Source organism: Hemitrygon akajei, chromosome 2 (genome assembly GCF_048418815.1).
Source record: "Hemitrygon akajei chromosome 2, sHemAka1.3, whole genome shotgun sequence".
Classification (NCBI taxonomy): Eukaryota; Metazoa; Chordata; class Chondrichthyes; order Myliobatiformes; family Dasyatidae; genus Hemitrygon; species Hemitrygon akajei.
The window spans coordinates 131,884,767-131,908,895 of NC_133125.1; the positions used below are offsets into that span (position 1 = coordinate 131,884,767).

General features: G+C 38.3%; 1 protein-coding gene across 1 annotated transcript in view; it reads left to right on the plus strand.

Moving 5' to 3' along the window:
* Window positions 1-24,129, plus strand: part of dis3 (DIS3 exosome endoribonuclease and 3'-5' exoribonuclease) — a 45,662-nt gene that overhangs the window by 20,944 nt on the left and 589 nt on the right. The window contains exons 10-20 of the mRNA XM_073028103.1: window positions 1,109-1,223; window positions 10,320-10,423; window positions 10,706-10,770; window positions 11,826-11,910; window positions 12,777-12,904; window positions 13,726-13,812; window positions 14,498-14,654; window positions 18,310-18,524; window positions 21,123-21,291; window positions 22,316-22,474; window positions 23,479-23,601. Of these exons, the coding sequence (XP_072884204.1) occupies window positions 1,109-1,223; window positions 10,320-10,423; window positions 10,706-10,770; window positions 11,826-11,910; window positions 12,777-12,904; window positions 13,726-13,812; window positions 14,498-14,654; window positions 18,310-18,524; window positions 21,123-21,291; window positions 22,316-22,474; window positions 23,479-23,601 (1,407 nt within the window). The remainder of the gene's footprint in view (window positions 1-1,108; window positions 1,224-10,319; window positions 10,424-10,705; window positions 10,771-11,825; window positions 11,911-12,776; window positions 12,905-13,725; window positions 13,813-14,497; window positions 14,655-18,309; window positions 18,525-21,122; window positions 21,292-22,315; window positions 22,475-23,478; window positions 23,602-24,129) is intronic.

A 24,129-nucleotide genomic window follows, 5' to 3' on the forward strand; every position in this document is an offset into this window, starting at 1 on the left:
ACAGATTTTCAGTTGGGACTGAGAAAAATCAAACGGCAGGAGAATAATCTTAGAGTTCCTTTTTGCCTCATCAAAGTAAACAAAGGAAACTAGTTGATCACTCTGTTTCTGTGAGTGGTGACACCTGCTTAATTCAGCAAAGAGGATACCTTTGCATAAAGACCTTTATTGATTTGGCCTTGTCCACGTGAAATGGCTACCTATGCAGAGGTGTATGCTCTTTAAGAAAATAACCACTTTCTGATGTCTAACCTCGATCTGGCTTTGTACAAAATTAAGTTGGCTCAGTTGTTATGCGGAAGTTGCGTTGCCTAATGGTCTGCATCATGATATTTCGTAGTGTATAGCCATATCTGCATATTGCGTCAAGAAATGTAAACAGAAAAAAAATCTAAGTTTATTTATTTATTTACCTTTGTTTTCCCCATGTAAATTCTATAAGGACAGATTTTATTCCATATTTCAAATTTTTGGGGCTTGCTTTGCAAATTTCTGTAACTGGAATGGCTGTACTGTGGTGTTTACTTGGTGACCTATATACAATATGAACATTTCAACAGAACAAAGTCTGCCTTCTCTTGTATTATGCATTTTAGTTCTCTATTTACTGTAGCTGTTGATTAACAGCATATAGTTGAGACTTAAACTTTTTGTGTTCTTTTGAAGTTTTAATTCAGTTTTGGGAGCTGTTTTCTTCATTTTTTAAAATTAGTGTTTGACAAAAGTACTTAATTTTGGTTACTTAAAATCTTAAGTTGGGTCTAATATCAGTGTGTCCCCAATCCTACATTTGAACTTGGTTCAGACCTTTCGAAGGGGGAAAAAGATGCCAGAGCAGGTGCTTCACTCCAACTTGCCAGTTTGCTGCTGTGGGAAATAATGTTACTTTGATGTAGACCTGACAACTTCTTGGTCTATTTATCTTTGATTAATTTAGTTAAACACATGAACCTGGAACATTTAACTTCATGTGTTTACACTTTGAAGTACTTTTTCAAAATCAAAGTGAACATTTTGTTTTAATCCAAAGTTTGATTTCTTTTTTTGTTGCTGCTTACAATAGTTAATTAATGGAATCCATGCACTGACTTGCTGTTCTAAATTGCAGGACCTGAAAGAGCGGAAAGACCTAAGGCATCTCCATATCTGCAGTGTGGATCCTCCTGGATGTACAGATATCGATGATGCTCTGCATTGTAGAGAATTGGAGAATGGAAATCTGGAGTTAAGTTCTGCTTTGTGATACTTATTTGCACCTGGTTACATGCTTGATTGGAGGTATCTCATTTGATGATAGGTAGAGTGGGAGAAGTTGTGTAATAATTTACATTCAGTTACTGGAGATACCTATTCTTTCAGTTATTGCCTTGTTTGCTTCCAAACTGTGAAGCAAACCTGGAAGTAGATTTTCTAACTCCTCTACCTGCCAAATGTTCTATTAAAAATCATATCAATGTGCATAGTTGCCATTATAAGAGCATAAGTGGGTTGTTAGTCCTGTCCTCAATAGAGCTACTGTAGAAGTGGTTTACTGTTTCAAGTTCCTTGGCATTCATATTGCCAACAACCTCACCTTGTCACTTCACACTGATGCTACGGTGAAGAAAGTGCATTAGTGCACTTTCAATGGTGTTTGAGAAGATTTGGCTTGTCCATGAACATTTTTTGGAATTTCTACAGATGTGCTAGAGGAAGTATCTCTGGGGTTGCATCTCAGCCTGGTCTGGCAACTCCCCTGTTCATGACTGACTGAACCCACAGGAAATGGTAAACACAGCCCAGACCACTTAGTTGCTTCCTTCTATCCTGTCCATCTTCATAGTGTGTTGCTTCAGGAAAACTAGTGTTTTCAAGGATGCCTGCCATTCTGGCCATTCCCTTTTCTCTCTTTTACCTTTTAAAGAGAGGCTACAGGCTTAAGAGCAGCTTTGCCCCACTGCTATCAGATTCTTCAACCAGATCCTTCCTGGTTTTGCTACTACATTCTTTTGCTCTTAACACTGCCCCTCTCGATTGTTCTGCTGTTGTCACTGCAGTATATTTTTGCACTTTTTCAAGTTGCACTACAATCTTTACAGTATTCTGTTATGTGCTCATGGTGTTTGTTATTACTATGCATACCGTTTATTCTGTGAGCTCTATGCAAACAAATATTTTCTTAGTTCCCTTATGTAAATGACATTAAACTAACCTAATTATCTCAATTTATTTAATTTACAAACCGTATTATTATTAAACAGCAACTTCTGAAAACTGGTATTTTTAATCTCTAAACTGACACTAGGCTACATTTTAGATAGATAGATACTTTATTCATCCCCATGGGGAAATTCAACTTTTTTTCCAATGTCCCATACACTTGTTGTAGCAAAACTAATTACATACAATACTTAACTCAGTAAAAAATATGATATGCATCTAAATCACTATCTCAAAAAGCATTAATAATAGCTTTTAAAAAGTTCTTAAGTCCTGGCGGTTGAATTGTAAAGCCTAATGGCATTGGGGAGTATTGACCTCTTCATCCTGTCTGAGGAGCATTGCATCGATAGTAACCTGTCGCTGAAACTGCTTCTCTGTCTCTGGATGGTGCTATGTAGAGGATGTTCAGAGTTTTCCATAATTGATGTAGAGGATGTTCAGAGTTTTCCATAATTGACCGTAGCCTACTCAGCGCCCTTCGCTCAGCTACCGATGTTAAACTCTCCAGTACTTTGCCCACGACAGAGCCCGCCTTCCTTACCAGCTTATTAAGACGTGAGGCGTCCCTCTTCTTAATGCTTCCTCCCCAACACGCCACCACAAAGAAGAGGGCGCTCTCCACAACTGACCTATAGAACATCTTCAGCATCTCACTACAGACATTGAATGACGCCAACCTTCTAAGGAAGTACAGTCGAAGTAAGGAAGTACCGTAGATTCCGGATTTTAAGCCGCTACTTTTTTCCCACATTTTGAACAGCTTTGAACTCTGCGGCCTTTAATACGGTGCGGCTAATGTATTATTTTTTTTTCATGCCGCCAAAAACATTTTGCCTCGTAACAGTAGACCAATAAAATTGATGAATAGTTCACAGAGGTCCAATGAAATTGTACGATAAATCAAGCGCACTTTCACAATTAAATTATTGTAAATCAGTCATTTGTACTCACCCTCATCAACATGGAAAACACTCGAAGAAAAGCATTGTGCTGCCTTTATGGCAGTTATTTAGTTTATAATATTTTCGCTTAGTAATTCATTTGTTAGTTAAAGTTAGAACTGTTTTAACTATATTTGTTTTCTGTACTACATCGCGGGATGCTATGACGTCACACCCGGTTTCGCCGCGTCTTGTGGGATACCGGTTTGCGATAAACGGGACGGCGGGGGGGAGCGGCGGAGCGAAAACGCTGCTTTTAAGTTAAAGGCGATCAATAACTTTTCCTGGTAGGCTGCAGTATATATATTTTTTACCAGTCGTTAGGAGATATTGGAATGTTGTTCAGTAAAGAAGTATACGCAACGTATATTTAAAAGTAGCCGCGTTACAGGCACGGTTCGAAAAAAAGCATTTGCAATATGTATTTGTTTATGTTACCATATGGATTTAATTAAAAGTTAAAAAATCCTCACGTGTAATATCTTTCTGTGTAAATATCTCATATTACAACGTGGGACACCTGCGGCCGAAAATCCGGTGCGGCCTAAAATCCGGTGCGGCCTGTACAAGTAAAAAATTGATTTTATTTCTAAAATTAGAGCCAGCGGCTTTTAATCAGGTGCGCTCTGTAGTCCGGAATCTACGGTAAGTAAGGAAGTATAGCCTCATTTCTCTTGACTCCACCCCCTTCACATTGTCTCTACAGTTCCCAATTATTTGTCTGACATCTACTACTGGATTACCGTAGATTCCGGACTACAGAGCGCACCTGATTAAAAGCCGCTGGCTCTAATTTTAGAAAGAAAATCAATTTTTTACTTGTACAGGCCGCACCGGATTTTCGGCCGCAGGTGTCCCACGTTGTAATATGAGATATTTACACAGAAAGATATTACACGTGAGGATTTTTTAACTTTTAATTAAATCCATATGGTAACATAAACAAATACATATTGCAAATGCTTTTTTTCGAACCGTGCCTGTAACGCGGCTACTTTTAAATATACGTTGCGTATACTTCTTTACTGAACAACATTCCAATATCTCCTAACGACTGGTAAAAAATATATATACTGCAGCCTACCAGGAAAAGTTATTGATCGCCTTTAACTTAAAAGCAGCGTTTTCGCTCCGCCGCTCCCCCCCGCCGTCCCGTTTATCGCAAACCGGTATCCCACAAGACGCGGCGAAACCGGGTGTGACGTCATAGCATCCCGCGATGTAGTACAGAAAACAAATATAGTTAAAACAGTTCTAACTTTAACTAACAAATGAATTACTAAGCGAAAATATTATAAACTAAATAACTGCCATAAAGGCAGCACAATGCTTTTCTTCGAGTGTTTTCCATGTTGATGAGGGTGAGTACAAATGACTGATTTACAATAATTTAATTGTGAAAGTGCGCTTGATTTATCGTACAATTTCATTGGACCTCTGTGAACTATTCATCAATTTTATTGGTCTACTGTTACGAGGCAAAATGTTTTTGGCGGCATGAAAAAAACCATGCATTAGCCGCACCGTATTAAAGGCCGCAGAGTTCAAAGCTGTTCAAAATGTGGGAAAAAAGTAGCGGCTTATAATCCGACATCCACGGTAGTAGAAATTTCCTTCAATTAAATATCAGAAAGTCTAAGTCATATATGTCAAACTCAAGGCCCGCGGGCCAAATCCGGCCCGCGGTGGAATTATCTTTGGCCCGCGAAATAATATCTAATTACTATTAAAGCTGGCCCCAGTAATCGAAGCACCTATGGCGTATGATATGGCTAATGCTGAGTTTATTCAGGTACCAGGTTTTCAGGGTTTTTAGTGTTTATTCGGTTTCCCTGGTTTATTTCCTGAATATCATTAATGAATAAATTTTTTTTCTATTAGAGCTGGCCCGCCGGTATATTGCATGCACCACTAATACTACAAATCCCACAATGCACTGCCAGTGCATTACTCGCGCTTGCCTTACTCTCTCATCAGCATCCTTATGGCGCTAGTCACGTGTGGTCAACTTTCAGCTATCCCTCACCCCAAAAATGGCTGAACGAAAGGTGGACTTTGAAATCAGGGGTTTTCAAGGCAGGTGGGAGGCAGAGTATATGTTCGCAGATATAAAGGGCAAACCTGTTTGTCTTGTGTGCGGAGACGGTGTGGCTGTAATTAAAGAATATAACGTAAGACGACACTATGAAACGAAACACCACGACAAATACAAGCATCTGGACAAGAAACAGAAGCTCCAGAAGGTAGAAGAGTTGAAAAGAAGTCTGGGGTCACAGCAGGCTATGTTCACAAAAGCCAAAACACAAAGTGAGGCTGCTGTAAAGGCTAGTTTTATTGTGCCAGCAGAGATCGCTAAATCAGCCCGGCCCTTTACCGAGGGAGAATTTGTTAAAAACTGCATGATGAAAATTTGCGACGTCGTGTGCCCAGATAAAAGGCAAGCATTTTCAAATGTGAGCCTGAGCAGAAACACCGTTGCTGACCATGTACGTGAGCTTGCCACCAATCTACAACAACAGCTGGTGGGGAAGGAAAGAGATTTTATCGCATATTCCCTTGCTGTGGATGAGAGCAGGGACACTTCTGATACTGCCTAATTGTCAATTTTCATTCGTGGAGTGGACTCAAGTCTGTGTGTAACAGAGGAACTTTTGGGATTAAGATCAATGCATGGCACAACTACTGGAAAAGATCTCTTTGAAGAGGTATCCAGATGTGTAAATATAATGAGGCTGCCTTGGGATAAACTTTTGGGATTGACGACAGATGGAGTGCCCGCGATGTGCGGTCAAAAGAGTGGATTGGTGGGCAGGATCCGGGAGAAGATGCGGGAGGAAAACGGCGCAGGTGAGCTGACAGCTTATCACTGCATCATACACCAGGAATTGTTGTGTGGCAAAGCCTTGAAAATGGAACATATAATGAGCACCATAACACGAGCAGTTAACTTCATAAGAGCCAAAGGTTTGAATCACCGCGAGTTCAAGTCGTTTCTGGAGGAGTTGGGTTCAGAATATAATGATTTGCCCTATCACACAGAGGTGCGATGGTTAAGCCAAGGAAAAGTGCTGGAAAGATGTTTCGAGTTGCGTGACGAGATCTGTCAGTTCATGGAAAGCAAAGGGAAAGACACAACAGAGCTCCGGGATAAAAAGTTGCTTTGTGAAATGGCGTTTCTGTGTGACATCACGAGCCATCTCAATGCGCTCAACCTGCAGCTTCAGGGGCGGGGTCGTGTGATCACAGACATGTACGTTGCAGTGAGGGCTTTTAAAACCAAGCTGCGCCTGTGGGAGACGCAGATGCAGCAAGAAAACTTGAGCCATTTTCCGTGTTGCCAAACTATGAAAGAGCAGGTTTCTACCGCAGTGTTCCCACGTGCAAAGTTTGCTGAAAAACTTAGCATACTTGGTGCCGACTTCACACGGCGATTTGCCGACTTTGAAGCCCAAAAAAGCAGGTTTGAACTGCTCAGTAATCCATTTGCAGCTGACGTGGAAAGCGCACCAACCAACATACAAATGGAGCTGATTGAACTCCAATGTAGTGACACACTCAAGGCAAAGTATGACTCGGTGGGCGCTGCACAGTTTCTACGTTTCATTCCCGACACAATGCCCCAGCTGCGTACCCAAGCTGCTCAAATGCTCTCTACGTTTGGCAGCACATATCTGTGTGAACAACTGTTCTCTTTGATGAAGATAAACAAAACATCACACAGGAGTCGTCTTTCTGATGAACACCTTCACTCAATTCTGAGGATTTCCTCAGCTCAGAGCCTGACTCCAAACATTGATGAACTTGCATCCAAGATGAGATGCCAAGTATCTGGCTTAGACTAGTGTGAATCACAGAGTGTTGGCCTGTGGAAAAATGTTTTCATTAGAAATTACTCCAGAAAAGCTGCAGGTAAAGCCATAAGAAATAAATGCAACTGATTTTTTATTTATTTAATGTTCAATGTTGTTTTTGTAGGCAATAACCTAAGCTTTGTTAGTTCCAGGTTAATATGTGTAATAAATTCATTTCAATAAGTTTTGCAATAAACGCTGAACCAGTCCGGCCCTCGACTTGTACCGATTTTTAAATTTTGGCCCACTGTGTATTTGAGTTTGACACCCCTGGTCTAAGTCTTTCATGCTTGCCACAAACTCCATCCTTTTTCTGTCATGTTTTACCCTGAAATGAGCTTTGCAGCACACAGTCATGCTATTGATAGAACCAAGTATTTCCACCTCAGTAACATTGCCCAACTCTGCCCTTGCTTATCTGATTCTGAAGCCCTCATCCAAGTATTCCTCCTTCTACAATTTACAGTGCTAACACATTCCTAGATGTCTGTCCTTTATAAATTGAATTTGTTCCAATGCTCTGCTGTCCCTGCTGAAATTGCACCAATAGACCATGTCCTCTGGTCCTTAATGCTTCTGTTAACCTTGATTATTTTTTGTTAAATAATTTTAATCAGGTGTACTTACTGGCCTTTACGATGTGCACTGAGAATTTGGTTTAAAGATTAGCTTTATTTGTCATATGTACATCAAAACATACAATGAAATGTATCGTTTGCGTCAAATCAACAGGACTGTGCTGAACAGCTTGCAAATGTCACCATGCTTCCAGTGCCAACATAGCATGAACTCAGCTCACTAATCCCGACCGCATGTCTTTGGAATGTGGGAGGAAACCAGATCACCCAGAGGAAACCCATACAGTCACAGGGAAAACATAAAAACTCCCTACAGACAGTGCGAGAATTAGAATCAGGTTGAATTTTACTGACATATGTCGTGAAATTTGTTAACTTAGTGGCAGCAGTATAATGCAGTACCTGATAAATATAGAAAAAATATAGACCAATTACTGTAAGTAAATTTATGGATATTAAATAGTTAAATTAAAAATAGCGCAAAAACAGAAAATAAAGTGAGGTACGTTCGAAGTCATTACACTCATGTTGATTTTTGTTGACACTCCTACACTCTCCTTCTTAAGGTAACAATGAAGGGAAGGCAAATCCTGGCTGATGGGGGTCCTTAATAATGGTTGCCGCCTTTCTAAGGCACCACTCCTTGAAGATGGCTTGGATACTACAGAGTCAAGTACCCATCAGGGAGCTGAATAATTTTACAACTTTCTGTAGCTTTTTTCGATCCTGTTCGATCCCCACCCCCATGCTAGACAGTGATGCAGCCTGTCAGAATGCTCTCCACAGTACATCTGTGGAAGTTTTCAAATTTTTTAGGTGATAAACCAAATCTCCTCAAACTCCTAATGAAAAATAGCTGCTGCCTTGCCTTCTTTAAAGCTGCATAGGCTGTTGGGACCAGTTTAGATCCACAAAGATATTGACATCCAGGAGCTTAAAATTGCTCACCCTTTCCACTTTTGATCCCTCTATGAGGAGTGGTTTGTTCCCTTGTCTTACCCTTTCCGAAGTCCACCATAATCTCTATGGTCTTACTGACATTGAGCGCAAAGTTGTTGCTGCGACACCACTCAACTAGCTGGTGTATCTCGCTCCTGTACACTTCCTCATCTCCATCTGAAATTCTGCTAGTGTCGATCATCTGCGAGGAGTTGATATTACCAGTTCCCACAGGTTGTAGCCTTTTGGTTAGGAAGTCAAGGATCCAGGTGCAGAGGGAGATTCAGAGGCCCAGATTCTGTAGCTTTTCAATCAGGACTGCAGGAATAATGGTGTTAAATGCTGAGCTATAGTCAATGACATAGGTGTTTGTATTGCCCAGGTGATCTAGGACTGCATGAAGAGACATTAAGATTGCATGTCCCTTGACATACTGTGCAAATAGGCAAATTGCAGTGGGTCCAGGCCCTTGCTGAGGCAGGAGTTGAGTGTAGCCATGACCAACCTTTCAAAGCATTTCATCACCATGATCTTACAGCTGGCACTGTAAAGTTACATCCTTCGTGAATTAATATTTGGCTTTGTTGTCACCATGTTTATTGATTCATTAACTTATTTTAAGAGGAAGAAATGAAGGGAATTAAAAGTAACAGAAGGGTATAAAATGCCAGTAACCAAATGAAAATTTGGTTCTGTAATGGAAGAAGCCGTAAAGAGATATTTTGATGTCCTGCTGTTGTATAATGAAGTGTTCAGAACATGAAATAATGATAAGTATAAAATATTAACACATTTTGTTGAGTACAGTCTTTTGAATTAAGCGGAGTTTAGCAGGTTGATTATAGCACTGAGTATGAACAATGGTTATCTTCAGTTCCAGGGTAAATTAGAAGTAGTTGTGAAGTACCAGTATTGAAATAAAATATGTTTCTGTGGGAACTTGTTTTATTTAATGTACTAAACTCACTGAGTCTTCAGAATAGGAGGTTAATATTGCAAGTTTCATCTTTATCAGAGCTGATTATTGCAGTGGTGTTTTAGTGTATAGCTGCTTACATTGACTTACTCCTAACTCAACTGGAAAATTAAATATTGAAGAAATGAGAACTTTGGGGGCAGTTAAATTTAATGCGTTTCTACTGCTGAGCATTGAATGGCTTTGGAATGAAGTAAAATAATTCACTGCATAATAATAAGAAAATAAATAGATTCCTATAGAGAAATGGGTTTCTTAGTGCTTCAGATATAATGACTGATCATTCTTTCATTTTTAATTAATTTTGTGATGATTTTTGCAATGTGTACATGTCCTTAGTTGTATAGCATAAAATTCCTCTACTTTGGTAATACTTTGAAGTGGGTCTTATCTCTACAACAGATAAGTGATTTCTATAATGGTGTTATTTTGTTGTCTAATTTGAACCTGATGTGGAATCTTCCTCATGTTCCACCACATCCACATCAGCCATACCTCTCCATAATCCCTCAGCACCCTTCACCTCCTTCCCCCCCCCCCCATGCACTGCCACTTTATATACATACAATCAGTCTGTGTGTATGTAAGTTAATCTTATGTTTATTCAGACAAATTCAGTTATTTGTCCATTGTGTTTTGCAGGAATATTTTTATATTTATATTTATTGTGTTGTTCATGCTTATTGTATGACTTTTTTAATATTGGATCCAGATTAAGAATCATTTCTGTCTCCTTTATCCCCTTGTACTGAAGAATGACAGTAAACAATGTTGAATCCTAGAATCCTTGAATCTACATAAGGAATAACGTTGTCCTTGAATATTGAAATACAGGTTGGCGTACACATTGCAGATGTAAGCCACTTCATTCGCCCAGGAAATGCACTGGATCAAGAGTCAGCAAATCGGGGAACGACAGTTTACCTTTGCGAGAAGGTAAAGATGCTACAGTTCTGTTTGTAATTTTAACCAAAATAGCTTTGGCATGCACTGCTTTTAATTGGACTTAGCCTGTGCATAGCCCTAATTATTACAAGAACCTCAGATACAGCACTGCAGGTGTGATTGAACCATTTGCACAGATAGAAAGGATATTCAAATTGATCCATTACTTAAAGGTCCAGTGGATTACTTTGCTACATTTCTAAGATTTCAGTGGATGCAGTAATACATAATGGAACTATTGTTAATAATTCAGATAATTCTGTTTTTCAATAGAGGATTGACATGGTTCCAGAACTGCTCAGCTCAAATCTTTGCTCTTTAAGATCCAACGTGGAGAGGTAATTTACTTTTTCTGTGCACATCCTAAATTCATACTTTCATTGTTGCTAATTTTAAAATTAGATCATTGGGAAGTACTGATTGAAAAAGACATACACCTTGCCTCTTTTCTGCACCACTGCCGGGTTATTTAGAGTGAGAAAATTAGGTGAGATTTAATCTTCACATTTGCAAAAATATAAAACATTTGTCAGGTGTACAAAATTATGAGGGGCATAGATAAGGTGAATGGTCACAGTCTTTTTCCCAGGTTCCTCATCATCATCATGAAGTGCCATGTTGTATATCATAGGCAGTCATGGTCTCATGACCATGATTGTTCTTGGCGATTTTTTCTACAGAAGTGTGTTGCCATTGCCTTCTGCGCAATGTTTTACAAGATGGGTGATCCCAACCATTATCAATACGCTTCAGAGATTAGCTGGCATCAGTGGTCACATAACGAGGACTTCTGATATGCTCCAGCTACTCATACAGCCATCCACCACCTGCTTCAGTGGCTTCATATGACCCTGATTGGGGGGGCTAAGCCGGTGTTACACGTTGCCCAAAGGTGACCTGCAGGTGAGCAGAGAGAAGGTGCGCCTTACATCTCCTTTGGAAGGGACGTATCTTCACCTTGCCACCCATTTTCCCAGGATAGGGGAGTCTAAAGCTGGAGGGCAGAGTTTTAAAACAAGAAGGAAAAATATTTAAAGGGAACCAGAGGGATAAATTTTTCATACAGGGAATAGTGGGGTATGTAATGAGCTGCCAGAAAAAGTGCTCGAGGTAGATATATTTACAGGATTTAAAATGTATTTGGACTGATATTAGAATAGAAAAGTTTTAAAAGGATATGAGCCATCACAGGCAAATGAGACTGATAGCTCAGGTGTGTAACTTGGTTGGAATGGACAAGTTAGGCCAAAGGGCTTATTTCCATTTTGACTTTAAACAAACAGTAAAATGGGAATGAATTCTCTACACCTCAACTAGAAAATAAGGATTTGAAGATAGATTTTAAAAGTTGTGACAATTTAACCTGTTTTCAGTTCAATTTCTCCTTTTCCAGGTTTGCATTTTCTTGTATTTGGGAAATGACACACAGTGCTGAAATCCTAAATACTAAGTTTACAAAAAGTGTTATTAATTCTAAGGTAAAGAAACTTTTATAACAGTGTATTTGGTAATGCTTTTCTGTTGGTTGCTTATAATGATGGCTAACTGGTTGGGAAGAAAACTGGTAAGAGGTGAAAAGTAAAAGTACTGAATGGACCAGAGAGCTTCATTGTCTATTATGCCTCAAGCTACTATGTCCTCCCCTTTTCTCTTCATCTATCACCCTCCCAAATCCTCTCCTGTTCTTGCTATTTCTTCCCCCAGTATCCCTCTATGGACTACATTGTGATCTCCATTTCATTAGCCTTTCAGGTTTTCTTCTGCCTTCTCACAATATAGCATGGGTCCTGTCTACTTGAGTTAGTGCCAGGAATCCGTCACCATGAGTCCTGTTTATCAGTACTGTAGGCAGCAGGCAAAACATGTTGACTTCATTCCGACACTTCATTAAGAACATGGGCTCTGCAGACAGCTGGGGGACTGAGGAGAACATATCCAAATAAACAGTAGTGTGATGAGAGAGCCTGTGAGGCACCTTTTGGAAATGGGATAGAAAGATTCAAAGACAATGTTTGTAGGGAGGGGAGATGGAGTCCAATGAATCTTTGTGATTGGCTAGCAGTCCATGGCATTATGGTGGCCTGCATATGGATTTGTGTATCTTTTTACTTAGAAAAGTTTTTTTTTCAACATTACACAGGACTAAATCATTGTAAATACCAAATGCATTAATTTGTCATTGCATTAATCTGCCATTTGAGTAACAATTCATTGATAGCCTTTAAATTAATGTTAGAGTTTTGTTTTGGATCCTAAAAATGCATTCTAGAAGTTTTGGGAATCAATTGTATACACATTTGCTGTTTGTATTAGTTTAATATTGAATGTGGTATTTATGTTACAGGCATCACTTACATATGCAGAAGCGCAGATGAGAATTGATGATGCAAACATGAATGATGAGGTCACGAAAGGACTTCGCCGCTTAAATAAACTGGCAAAGATTCTGAAAAAGAAGAGGATTGACAATGGGTAAGATTTCAAGTTACTTCTAAGCACTTACAGCTGAACTTGTATCTATAATTCAAGGTTGCTTCCATCAGGTATTCATCATTGCTTCGAATCGGAATCAGAATCAGCTTTTAGTTATCACTGACCTGTGTTGTGAAATTTGTTGTTTTGTGGCAGCAGTAAAGTGTAAGATGTAAAAAAAATTATGTGCTCAAGTTCCATTCTGTCATAAAACCAATGAGTTACTTTAGTGTTGTGCTAAGGGAGTGTGCTTCTGTTAGAAATGCTGTCTTTTCAATGTGATATTAAATCGGGCCATGCCTCATGCTTTAAAAATTTATAAGACAAAATGAAGAAAAGCAGCAAAGATGATCCAATATCTAGTCAAAATTTGTACTACAATTAGCAGATTATTTAGTTTTTTTAATGAATAAAAGTATTCATTACAGTAAAAGCAATTTTTATATTATTGTAGCATCAGAATGTGGAATTAAATTAATTTGGTATCTGCAAGTTCTATTTGGCTTATAGTGAGTTCCTGAATAACAGTCATTTCTAATGCCTTGCATGTCTTTTGTGCACACACAAGGATAAGCTTTCTTCCTGCTAAGGTTTGTTATAGTGGAGACAAATGAATGCACTTCCTTTCCCTCTGTCCAGTCAAGTATCCAAACTTGCCTCCTGAATTATAACTAGAAATATATGTGGCTGTTTGAGGTGTAATAATTTAAGTAGTAATTAAAATAATGAACTCATTCACGGCTTATTACAGTAATTTCTTTTCTGTTTTGAGTTATAAGAATCTAAATGTCCTTTTAATAAAATCTGCATTTTGTTTTCAGTGCTCTCACATTATCTTCTCCAGAAGTCCGATTTCACATGGACAGTGAGACTCATGATCCTATCGACCTGCAAACCAAAGAATTAAAGTATGTACGTCTGAATTTTAATTTAGGTTGGCTTAGAATCAGTGTGGCTGCCATCTTGCAGAACTTTTCTTTTCCCCAGTTGCAGTTAAGGTCAATGCTAACCAACTTCATTCTAAATTTAGTTTTTAAACAATCGATATTGTGAAATAGCACAACGGATCAATTTATTTAATATATGTAGCTCCTGAATATTGATAGGTAAACCTAATTAAGTTGTATCTACGGGATTGTTTTCAGACTATATTGTGAACTTATTTTAGCGTTTTGTGCTTCTGGCAACAAAAATTTGCTTTATAGAATTCTCTAAGTTGCAAAGAACATTCATTACTTAGAATGTTTTCCCCATCATCCCATTTTTACAATCCAAAGTGCGCTCAGTTATTGTGTATGTTCGTGGTTGAACTCAACACATTCTTCCACTTTTAGAGTACTTGAGCTACATGTGGAAATTCTATAAGAAAATAGTTATAAACAGCCAGTAGTTTCTTAGAATGTCGTTACAGTTCAGTACCTGATTGCCTACTTTGCTTCCATTTCATAAGTGAAGTGAAACTATAAGTCCTTTAGCAGCATCATTGAAAACAAAAAAAAAGGTGAAGGATTAAGGTAGTCTGTTCCTTGTTATATATTCTATGTGGTAAGTTATAGAAATCTAAACTTGCATATTTATTTACTTCAAAAACAGAGAAACCAATTCAATGGTAGAGGAGTTCATGCTGCAGGCCAACATCTCAGTTGCACAGAAAATTTATGAAGAATTCCCAGAATGTGCACTCCTCAGAAAGCATCCAGCACCACCTCCATCCAATTATGACATCCTTGTTAAAGCAGCAAATTCTAAAGTGAGTCATGGACACCATAAACTGTTGTTTTAACTGTTAATAAATTGCTTGAGACTTAAATAAGGTGTAGTTTGAGATCTTTTCTGATTGGAATAAATATGATCAAGTGCATAGAGTAATCGTGACTAGAGTGCAAAGGAGACATTCTCTTTTCATTTTCTGACTTTTTTCCCTTCCTTTCCTAAATGTGAAAAATGTTCATCCATTCCTGACAGTAAAACACCACATTTTTGATACCTTCTAAGAATTTTACAGCATAACCATAAGAGGTTCTGCTTATGTTAGAAACACACAAAATGCAGGATGATCATAGCACATCAGGCAGCATCAATGGAGTGGAACCTGCAGTCGATGTTTCGGGCCAGCACCCTTCATCAGAAATGAAGGGGGAAGAAGCCAGCATAAGAAGGTCAGGGAAGGGGAAAACATTCAAGCTGGCAGGTGATAGCTGGGGGAGAAGGAGGGTGGGTTCGGGAGGACAACTGGAATTTGAAGCTGGAAGGTGATAGGTGGAAGAGGTGAAGATCTAAGGAAGAAGGAATTTAATAGGACAGGACAGTGGACCACAGAACAAAGGGGAGGAGGAGGAAAAACTAGAGGGAGAGAATGGGCAGGTGAGGAGAAGAGAAGGGGTGAGAGGGGAAAGGGAATGGAAAAAGAAGGGGAGAAGGGAGAAATTGGCAGAAGTTAGAGAAATTGATGTTCATGCCGTTAAGTTTGAGGCCACCCAGATGGAATACGAAGAATTACTGCTCCAACTTGAGTTTAGCCTCATTGTGGCTCTTCAGGGAGCCGTTAACAGGTGTGTCAGAATAGGAATGGGAAGTTGAAATGAGTAGCAACCAGGAAATCCTATCTTTTGTGGTTGACAAAATCAGTCTTCCAGTCTGACTCAGGTCTCACTGGATACAATAGATGACCCAACAGACTCCGAGGTGAAGTGCCACCTCACCTGGAAGAGCTGTTTGGGATCCTGAACAGTGGTGGGTGAGGAGATAAAGGGGCAGCTGAAGCATTTGTCACACTTGCAAGGATAAGTGCCAGATTAGCAATCACTGGGCAAGGAGAAGTGGACAAGGGAGTCCAAGAGAGTCATGTAGAGAGAAATCCTTACAGAAGATGGGGGGCGGGCAGTTGTGGAAGGGAAGATCCTGTTGGAAGTAGCATAAGTTATGGAGAGTACAGAAAATAATTTTGTATCTTCTCTTTTCTAACAATAAGTGGCCAAAATTGTGCACAGTATTCCATGTTGGCTTATCTGTTCTCTTGTCCTTATCGCCATTCAGTCATCCATTTTATTATTAGACCTTCAGACATCAGGCCCTCAGTCCATTTATTTATTATGGAGTATCAAATCCAAGACCTCCCTGAAAAATTTAGATAAGTTGTATCAATACTAATATCTGTCACCTCTTCAAAGACTTAATTGTTAGGAAAGCAAGGACTTTTGCTTTTAAAATTCATTTCAGTCATCAGCTCCCAATTCCTGTTCTCCCTTTCCTTCATCGGAGCCCTGGTTACCACACCCTTTAAACCTGTCCCCAGTTCTGTTGGGTGATTCCCCTTGAGTGTACTGAAATGTTGCTTTATAACATCTGTTTCAAAAAAAAGGAAAATAAAAGTGTGTTGATATTTGTAATCTCAAACTTCTGGAAAATCATCTGGTCCGATACAATTGCTGAATTAATGCAGTTTTAATGTAGGTAGAATCCCTGGGTGTTGACTGTTCTGTGTACTCATTGTATTGCTTCCTCCACATCTAACTACGCTGCGGTATGTAGAGCATCCCATAAAGTATTGTTTTTGCTGTGCATGTGGTTTCTATTTAAATCTATGTGAACTGCTACATTTTATTGTAATTTTTCTGCCTTGAGTATAGCTATCCACCTCTCATTCTTTTGTCACTTTTCTAACTATGTGATGCCCTCTAATGTTTATCTACTAGTCCAGTGTTTCTATAACCGTGTCTGAGTAATCCCTACTCTGGTTAGTTGTAAATTATTATTGTCTCCATTTGCACTGTTTAAATTATTGCTGCACAATGAATTTCAATTTTGTCAGATATTCCTCTCACTTTATTTCAGACCACATTTTTTCCACCCCTGTTCTGGAACTCTATTCCTAGTCGTCCCTTCGTTAGTTTAAATACTGGTTGCCTTTTAAAAATTTACATATAAAATTCTTTTATTTCCTGTTGCTCCTGCCTAGGTCATCTTATTACCTATTGTAAGTTAAATAGTGACTTGTGCAATGTTTTGATCCAACCACAAACAAGAGAATATGTGCAGATGCTGGAAATCCAAGCAACACACAAAAAGTGCTGGAGGAACTCAGCAGGCCAGGCAGCATCTATGGAAAAAAGTGCTGTCGACGTTTCAGGCTGAAACCCTTAAGCAGGACTGGAGAAAAAGTGCTGAGTAGATTTAAAAGGTCGGGAGAGGGGAGAGAGAACTACCAGGTGATAGGTGAAACCTGAAGGGGGAGGGATGAAATAAAGAGCTGGGAAGTTAATTAGTGAGATGGGGTGAGAGAGGGAAAAAGAGATGGGAAATGGAGAAGGAGTTGGTGGTGGTTGTGGGGAATTACTAGAAGTTTGAGTAATCAATGTTCATGCCGTCAGGTTGGAAGCTATCCAATGAAATATAAGGTGTTGTTCCTGCACCTAAGTGTGGCCTCATCACAACAGTGGAATTAAAATGGGCTGCCACTGGGAGATCCTGCTTGTTCTGGAGGACAGAGCGTAGATGCTTGGCGAAGCAGTCTCCCAGTTTGCATCACGTCTCACTGATGTACAGGAGGCCATACGGGGAGCACTGAACACAGTAAATGACCCCAACTGACTCACAGGTGAAATGTCACCTCACCTGGAAGGACTGGTTAGGGCCCTGGATGATAGTGAGGTTGGAGCTGCTAGGCCAATTATAGTACTTGTTCCGCTTGCAAGGATAAGTGCTCCCTAAGCGACTCCCTTGTCCATTCATCCCTCCCAACGGATCTCCCTTCTGGCACTTAGTTGACTAGTTTTTTTCGTAGATGCTGCCTGGCCTGCTGAGTTCCTCCAGAATTTTGTGTGTGTTGCTGTGCACTGTTTTGTTTGCTTTTGGCTCTTTGAAGATAGTATTGTCAAGATTTTGGAGGGGGGGGGGAATGTATTGTTTGCTTTGTTTAAGATGGAGGTACCGATTGCCCTTTATTCCAAAAGTGTTAAAAGCTGGGTGTAATTTGTATTATATTTCCATAACATTCCATAAATCCAATAAAATACTGGTAAAATGTCAATGTTGCTATTTAGTTAAATGTTGATATGTATACAGGGATCCAGTTTTGATTGTTCTCTTTTATGGACTTTGCACATCCTCTCTCTGTTCACCTGCATTTCCTCCAGGTACTTTGCTTTCCACCCACATCCCAAAAATGTTGGTAGGCTAATTGACCTCTATGAATTTTCCCAGCAATCTGAAGGAGGGGAAATTGGGGAAGATAGCATGGGTTTGGGTAAGATTAGTGTAAAAATGAGTGATTGATGTTCGTTACAGACTTAGTGGGCTGTAGGTACTGTTTTTGTGCTGTATCTCATTGTGTGCATCTTGTAGTAAATGGTATAAAGCAGTTTTTATGCATAAAATTACCCTGATTTGTTTCTAATTTATCTCAGAATTTAGAGGTAAAGACTGATTCAGCAAAGGCCTTGGCAGAGTCTTTAGATAAAGCAGAGGTTCCTGGATCCCCATATTTGAACACACTCCTGCGAATTCTGACCACACGTTGCATGATGCAGGCTGTCTACTTCTGTTCAGGAATGGATACTGACTTTCACCATTTTGGTCTGGCTTCATCTATCTATACTCACTTCACGTCACCTATCAGAAGGTATAAACCTTGTATTAAGCATTTATTTTTACTCTTTCAGAATAGCAACAAAATAAATGCTATGCACCATATGTCTGCTTCATTGAGAAATATGAAGATACCTATATTGTGATACGAATGTTTGGATGCCTGATGTTGACCACAATAATTATGTAGGTAGGAGAAGTGATTCCCCAGTTTGTTGCAATTGATTCTCAAGGACAAATTATTTTTTCTCCAAATTGTATAGTGTGAGGTCTAATTCCTGTTCTTAAAACTGCTAAGCTTCATTCAGTTGGGTTTACTTTTTTCTTTGCTGTTGTAAAGTTCAATAGCCCATCAAGTAAAAATGCCATGTATTTCTTTTTTATTTTAAGATATTACTGTGTAAGTACAATGGATTCTGGTTAATTGGGACACATCAGGACATGTACATTTTAGCCCAACTAAGCGCTGCCCCAATTAGCTGAAGTTTCATGGAAATAGTTAAAAAGGTAGAAAAAGGAGAAACCACCATTTAACTAAGTAAAAAATATATATTTAAGTCAAGTCGCTTTTATTGTCATTTCAACCATAACTGCTTGTACAGTACACAGTAAAAATGAAACAACGTTCTTCCAGGACCATGGTGCTACATGAAAAAACACAAAACTACACTAGACTTCAGACCTACACGGGACTACATAAAGTGTGCAAAACAGTGCAAGACAGTACAATAATTAATAAACAAGATAATAGGAACAGTAAAGGGCAAATTACACTGTAATAAATTATGTAAATGTAAAGAATGTTTTAGCAGGAATTGAGAAAGAAATGAACAAAAATTGCAAAGGGAGTGGAGTGGTGTTCAGTTGAGTGTGTGTATGTGCTTGCGTGCATGCGTGTAAATTGGTGTCAGAGTAGACTCTGGGAATTGAATCTAATGGTTTGGGGGAACAGACAATTTAGAACACTTATTCATATTATTACAGTACTATAAAACTGTGCATTAGTTTCTAATAGTTATCGACAGAGGAATTCATCCAGTGTATGCTGCTGTGCTCTTGTAATTGACTGTAAATGAACAAAATCAGTGCAAACACCTAGTGCAGATAATGGACTGCCTTCATACAATGCTTTCAACAATTGCATCCTTCTAATCTTCATTTTCATTGCAACATTGAAGATGATTTTCACTATCTTCAAATTCTTCATAGTTTCTAACTTGTTGAAGTAGTGAAATTGTTTCATTTTCACTCCTGGGCATTTCTGACATCTGCAAACCTAAATGCTTAAAATCACAGTGAGCAAAACGGTTCCAAATTGTCTTACTGCTTATTTCTTGCCAACTATCAGTGACTACTTTTTGAAGACAAATACACACAAGTGATGCTATGTAAAAACTGTTCACTCTAAGCATGCTGTAGTGTCTAATGGTCACATAAGTACACATGACTGACGCTCATTAGAAATTTTGGCAAGTCTCCTGTCCTAATTAAGCAACACAGTGTCCCAAATAAACAAAGAGAAGCCTGGCTATTTTCTGGATTGGTATTTGTTCTTTAAGCATTGTCCCAAATAAGCAGCTGACCTGATTAACCAATGGCCAATTCACTGGAATCCACTTTATTTGTAGATATTATAAAATATATATATTTGTTTTCTCTGTTCATCTGTGGAGACACAATAGTGCCTTTGCTGACTTATCAGAATGTTCCCCATAAAGATCCAGCAATTCCAGTTGAAGGAACTAACCCTTTATCAGATGCTTGCTGCTATTGGATGTTGCTTCTAAAGGATCCTTGACACCCTGGAGCTGTGATACCACTCAGCAGCATGCAGAAAAGAAACCAGGAAACAATTTTTAATTAACCTACACAGCACATCGTTTGTAGAATAAAAAGAATAATCTGCATGTTTGCTTAATTAGAAGCTGAAGCAGCATAAGTGAACAATTAAACAAAACAGTTAAATAAACTGTTAAACAAAATTGTTAAAATCCTTCAATGTGCATAATTCCCATGAGGAAAATGATACAAAACTATGTGCTTTTCTGGCGTCTGAAACAGTAGCTATGACACCCTGCATCATTTTGGTTCATCTCAACCTAATGTAACTAAGAGTAAAGCTACCAAAATATTTCATTAGAACCTACTTTAAACATTTGAAAAGTACATTCGAGTGATTTCTGGTCTTCTCTGCTAGAGAAGCATGTGAATATCATAGCCTTTGAAGGTATGTTTGTAGCTTTTGGCATTTGAGATAAACTGTACATACTTGGAAATCCCAGGACTGCTCTAATTTTTATGAAGAGTAACGTTCAAGATATCACGGAAGATCTCGGGTTCCATCCTACGGAGCACAGGCTGCCCAGAAGTGCACCTGCTCTCATTCCACTTGCCCACCAACTCATCTGTTGCAGATATGTGGACTCTAAATAACTCTCACACACAAGACTCCCAATCTATAGAACCGGTTTGAGAGCCAGTCATCCCTGATGCTAAGAGAAATCTTATTGCAAAATCTATGGCAGTATACTTTACATGTGTAATGCAACATTGTTTGGATTTTCACTGACCCTCATGGCATTTTTGGCTAATGTTTTATTGAAACACTTGTCTGTGTTTTGCCTCATTACAGATACTCTGATATAATAGTACATCGTCTCTTAGCTGTGGCTGTTAAAGCTGACTCCACCTACCCAGATCTCATGGATAAGCACAAACAGCAAGCTTTATGTAATAATCTTAATTATCGTCACAAAATGGCACAATATTCCCAGCGGGCTTCTGTGGCATTCCATAGTCAGGTAAAAAGAATCTGTGGGATAATATTTTTTGCTCATAAATAATATTTCAGTAAGTAATCATAATCTATTTTCCTCAAATGCTTATCTTCTCAAATGTATCCTTGCAAATTAGCCTTGATTATTCCAAGTCTGAGTTCTACATTCTTACGTTCTTATTGAGCGTCTTTTCCATAGATACTGCCTGACCTGCTCAGTCCTCCAGCATTTTCTGTACATTGCTTTGGATCTCCAGCATCTGCAAATTTTCTCATGCTTGTGATCTTAGTAATGAAGTTTCATTTGAATTTCGTACTTGGTAATTGTACTGATGTCCTTTAGTTTTATTTTTTCCATTCAACTGGAAATGTTCTCTGTATTCATTCTGCTGAAACCTTCCATAATTTTGTAGCTCTCTATTTTGATTAACCATCAGACAAACTCTTCCAGGCAGGACCTCCAGTCTTTTCATCTTTTCCTTATCTACAAACCTCAAATCTTCTTGTTCCATTTATCCTTGACACTATCTTGTACTTTTTCTTCAGTGTCCCTGTCATATGGCAGTAAAAAATTGTATGTAGCAACCCAAAATGTGGTCCAGCAAATACTGAGCAACTTTATATTTTTCAGCAATACCACTACACTCCTTTCTCACAAGAAATAAATCAGTCTTTGTTTCAGGACATTTATTAAAATTCGTCAAACTCTTAATGATTTTGTTTGTAATTCAAGACTTGAGCTATATCTGATTTCATTTAAATTTTTATTTTCAAAGTTACATTGTACTTTGATAGTATACCAGAGATTAATTTTTATTCTTGAGTCACATATAGTTTCAATTCACTCCTTAGAAAGCAGTTTGTATGTGTGTTCATTAATGAAACAGTTTCATTTCTGTGATTACAAATGCTCAGAAGTTCTACTGCAGCAATATTCTATTTACAAAGCAATTTATGTTCAACATTTAATCAATATGCTAAATGAGCTATTGGCTTAACTTCGTATTTACCCTGAGTTACTAAATGCTTTCTATCCAATCTTATTACAGTTATTCTTTAAAAACAAAGGAATCATTGATGAAGTTGGCTACATTCTGTTTGTGAAGAAGAATGCCATTGTGGTGCTAATTCCAAAGTTTGGATTGGAGGGTACAGTTTTCTTTGAAGAAAAAGGCAAGCAAGCCCCAAAGATGTACTACAATGAAGAGGTACATGGAACTTCTTTCCAGTCTTTTTTTCTGATTAACCACAGAGCAATACTTCTAGTCCTGTTGTATTCTTAATCTTCATGCAACTTCCTACCAACCTTTCTTGCTGACAGGGATTTTCATTAACTTGTGTTGTTTAAGTTAACTTGGGGATTAAAGTGCTAGTCTGGTTTATGATAAATTTAGTAGGATGAACCAATCTTCCCTTGATTTAAAAGATCAAGAGTTGATCTCAGAAATATATGAAGTTCTCAGAAGACATGAAAGGATCGATACAAAGAATCCATTTCCCTTGATTAGAGAGCTTAGAAGTAGGAGGCTCAATATCAGACAAAAAATAATCATTTTGGCCTGATCATGGGGTGTTGTGATTCTTTGGGAATATTAGAAAGATTCAAGACTGGAATTTAAATTACCCAAAAGCTGAAGGGGAATTTAGGGATATAAAAATTGTGCAAGAAGATGCAGTAGAAATGCAAGAATGTGTGCTATTTTATTGTACAGGTAAGCAGGCTCTAAAGTCCCTGTAGCTTATTCCTCATTTCATACATTTTTCATTTGTCAAAAGGAATCTTACAAAATTGGGGGATTTGACATACGAAAATTGGGTCTTACTTGACAATGAATAAAAATTCTAGGTAAAAGTTTGAGATTAAGAGTAATGTCAGTGAGCATTTTCTTTTTGCAGTTGCTTCTCTTGATTTTGGCCAAATAAAGTATGTAAGGATATTGAAGGCTGTCTATAAAGTTGATATGGAAGTTTAATCTCAGTTTTGTTGCTTGTCTTTTTTTTGCCCTTGATTATTCATAAATGTATGAAGCAGTAAATGTAATTAGAGTAAATACAATATTGCAAAGATCCTTTCCGATTAGAGGTAGGTGCTAGCAAAAATGAATTTTTTAAATGTGCAGTTATTCAATTGTATAAAAAGTCAGGGTATAGATATCATGAATTGATAATTCATTTGAATTTTTAAACCTGTGATCTTTCAATGATCTTGCAGATCCCATCTTTAACAGTAGAAGAGACATCATTTAAACTGTTTGACAAGGTAACTGTGACAATCATGGTGGATGCATCAAACATACAGCACCAGAAGATTAGAATGAGTCTGGTTGATCCAGTGGTAAGTATTCAGCATTGTTCAGGTTAAATGTAGCTTCCTTTTCTCCACTTTAGTAGTAATTATTCCAAATAATCCACCTTGTTTGCTTTTCATGGATTCATGTCAGTAATTAAGATAACTGCATTCCAAAATAGAATCACTTCTGTTTTGAAATTACCTGAGAGACTTCTCTCCAATGTGCTTTCACACCTTTCCATTCATGCTCCGTTTATGTTATACCTTGTGCTGTGTAAAGCCTTCATTCACTTCTGCTCAGTTCTTTTTAATTATATCCTGTACTGAAGCAAAACAAGACGTTTTTTTCTGTTTAGTTACTTCTGCGAGCACTTCAAGGTACAGTACCAAAAATGATTACCAGACATTCACATTAAATGCTTTTCTTCAAAGAATTTGTGGTAGGTAAAAATCACAAAGACAAATGAGTTGTAAGATGAAAAGAATTTCAAAGAGATTTCTAGTATAAATTACCTGAATGATCAGGTAACACTCTGGCAAATGGGAATTATTTTCATGATTTTGCTGTTTTCA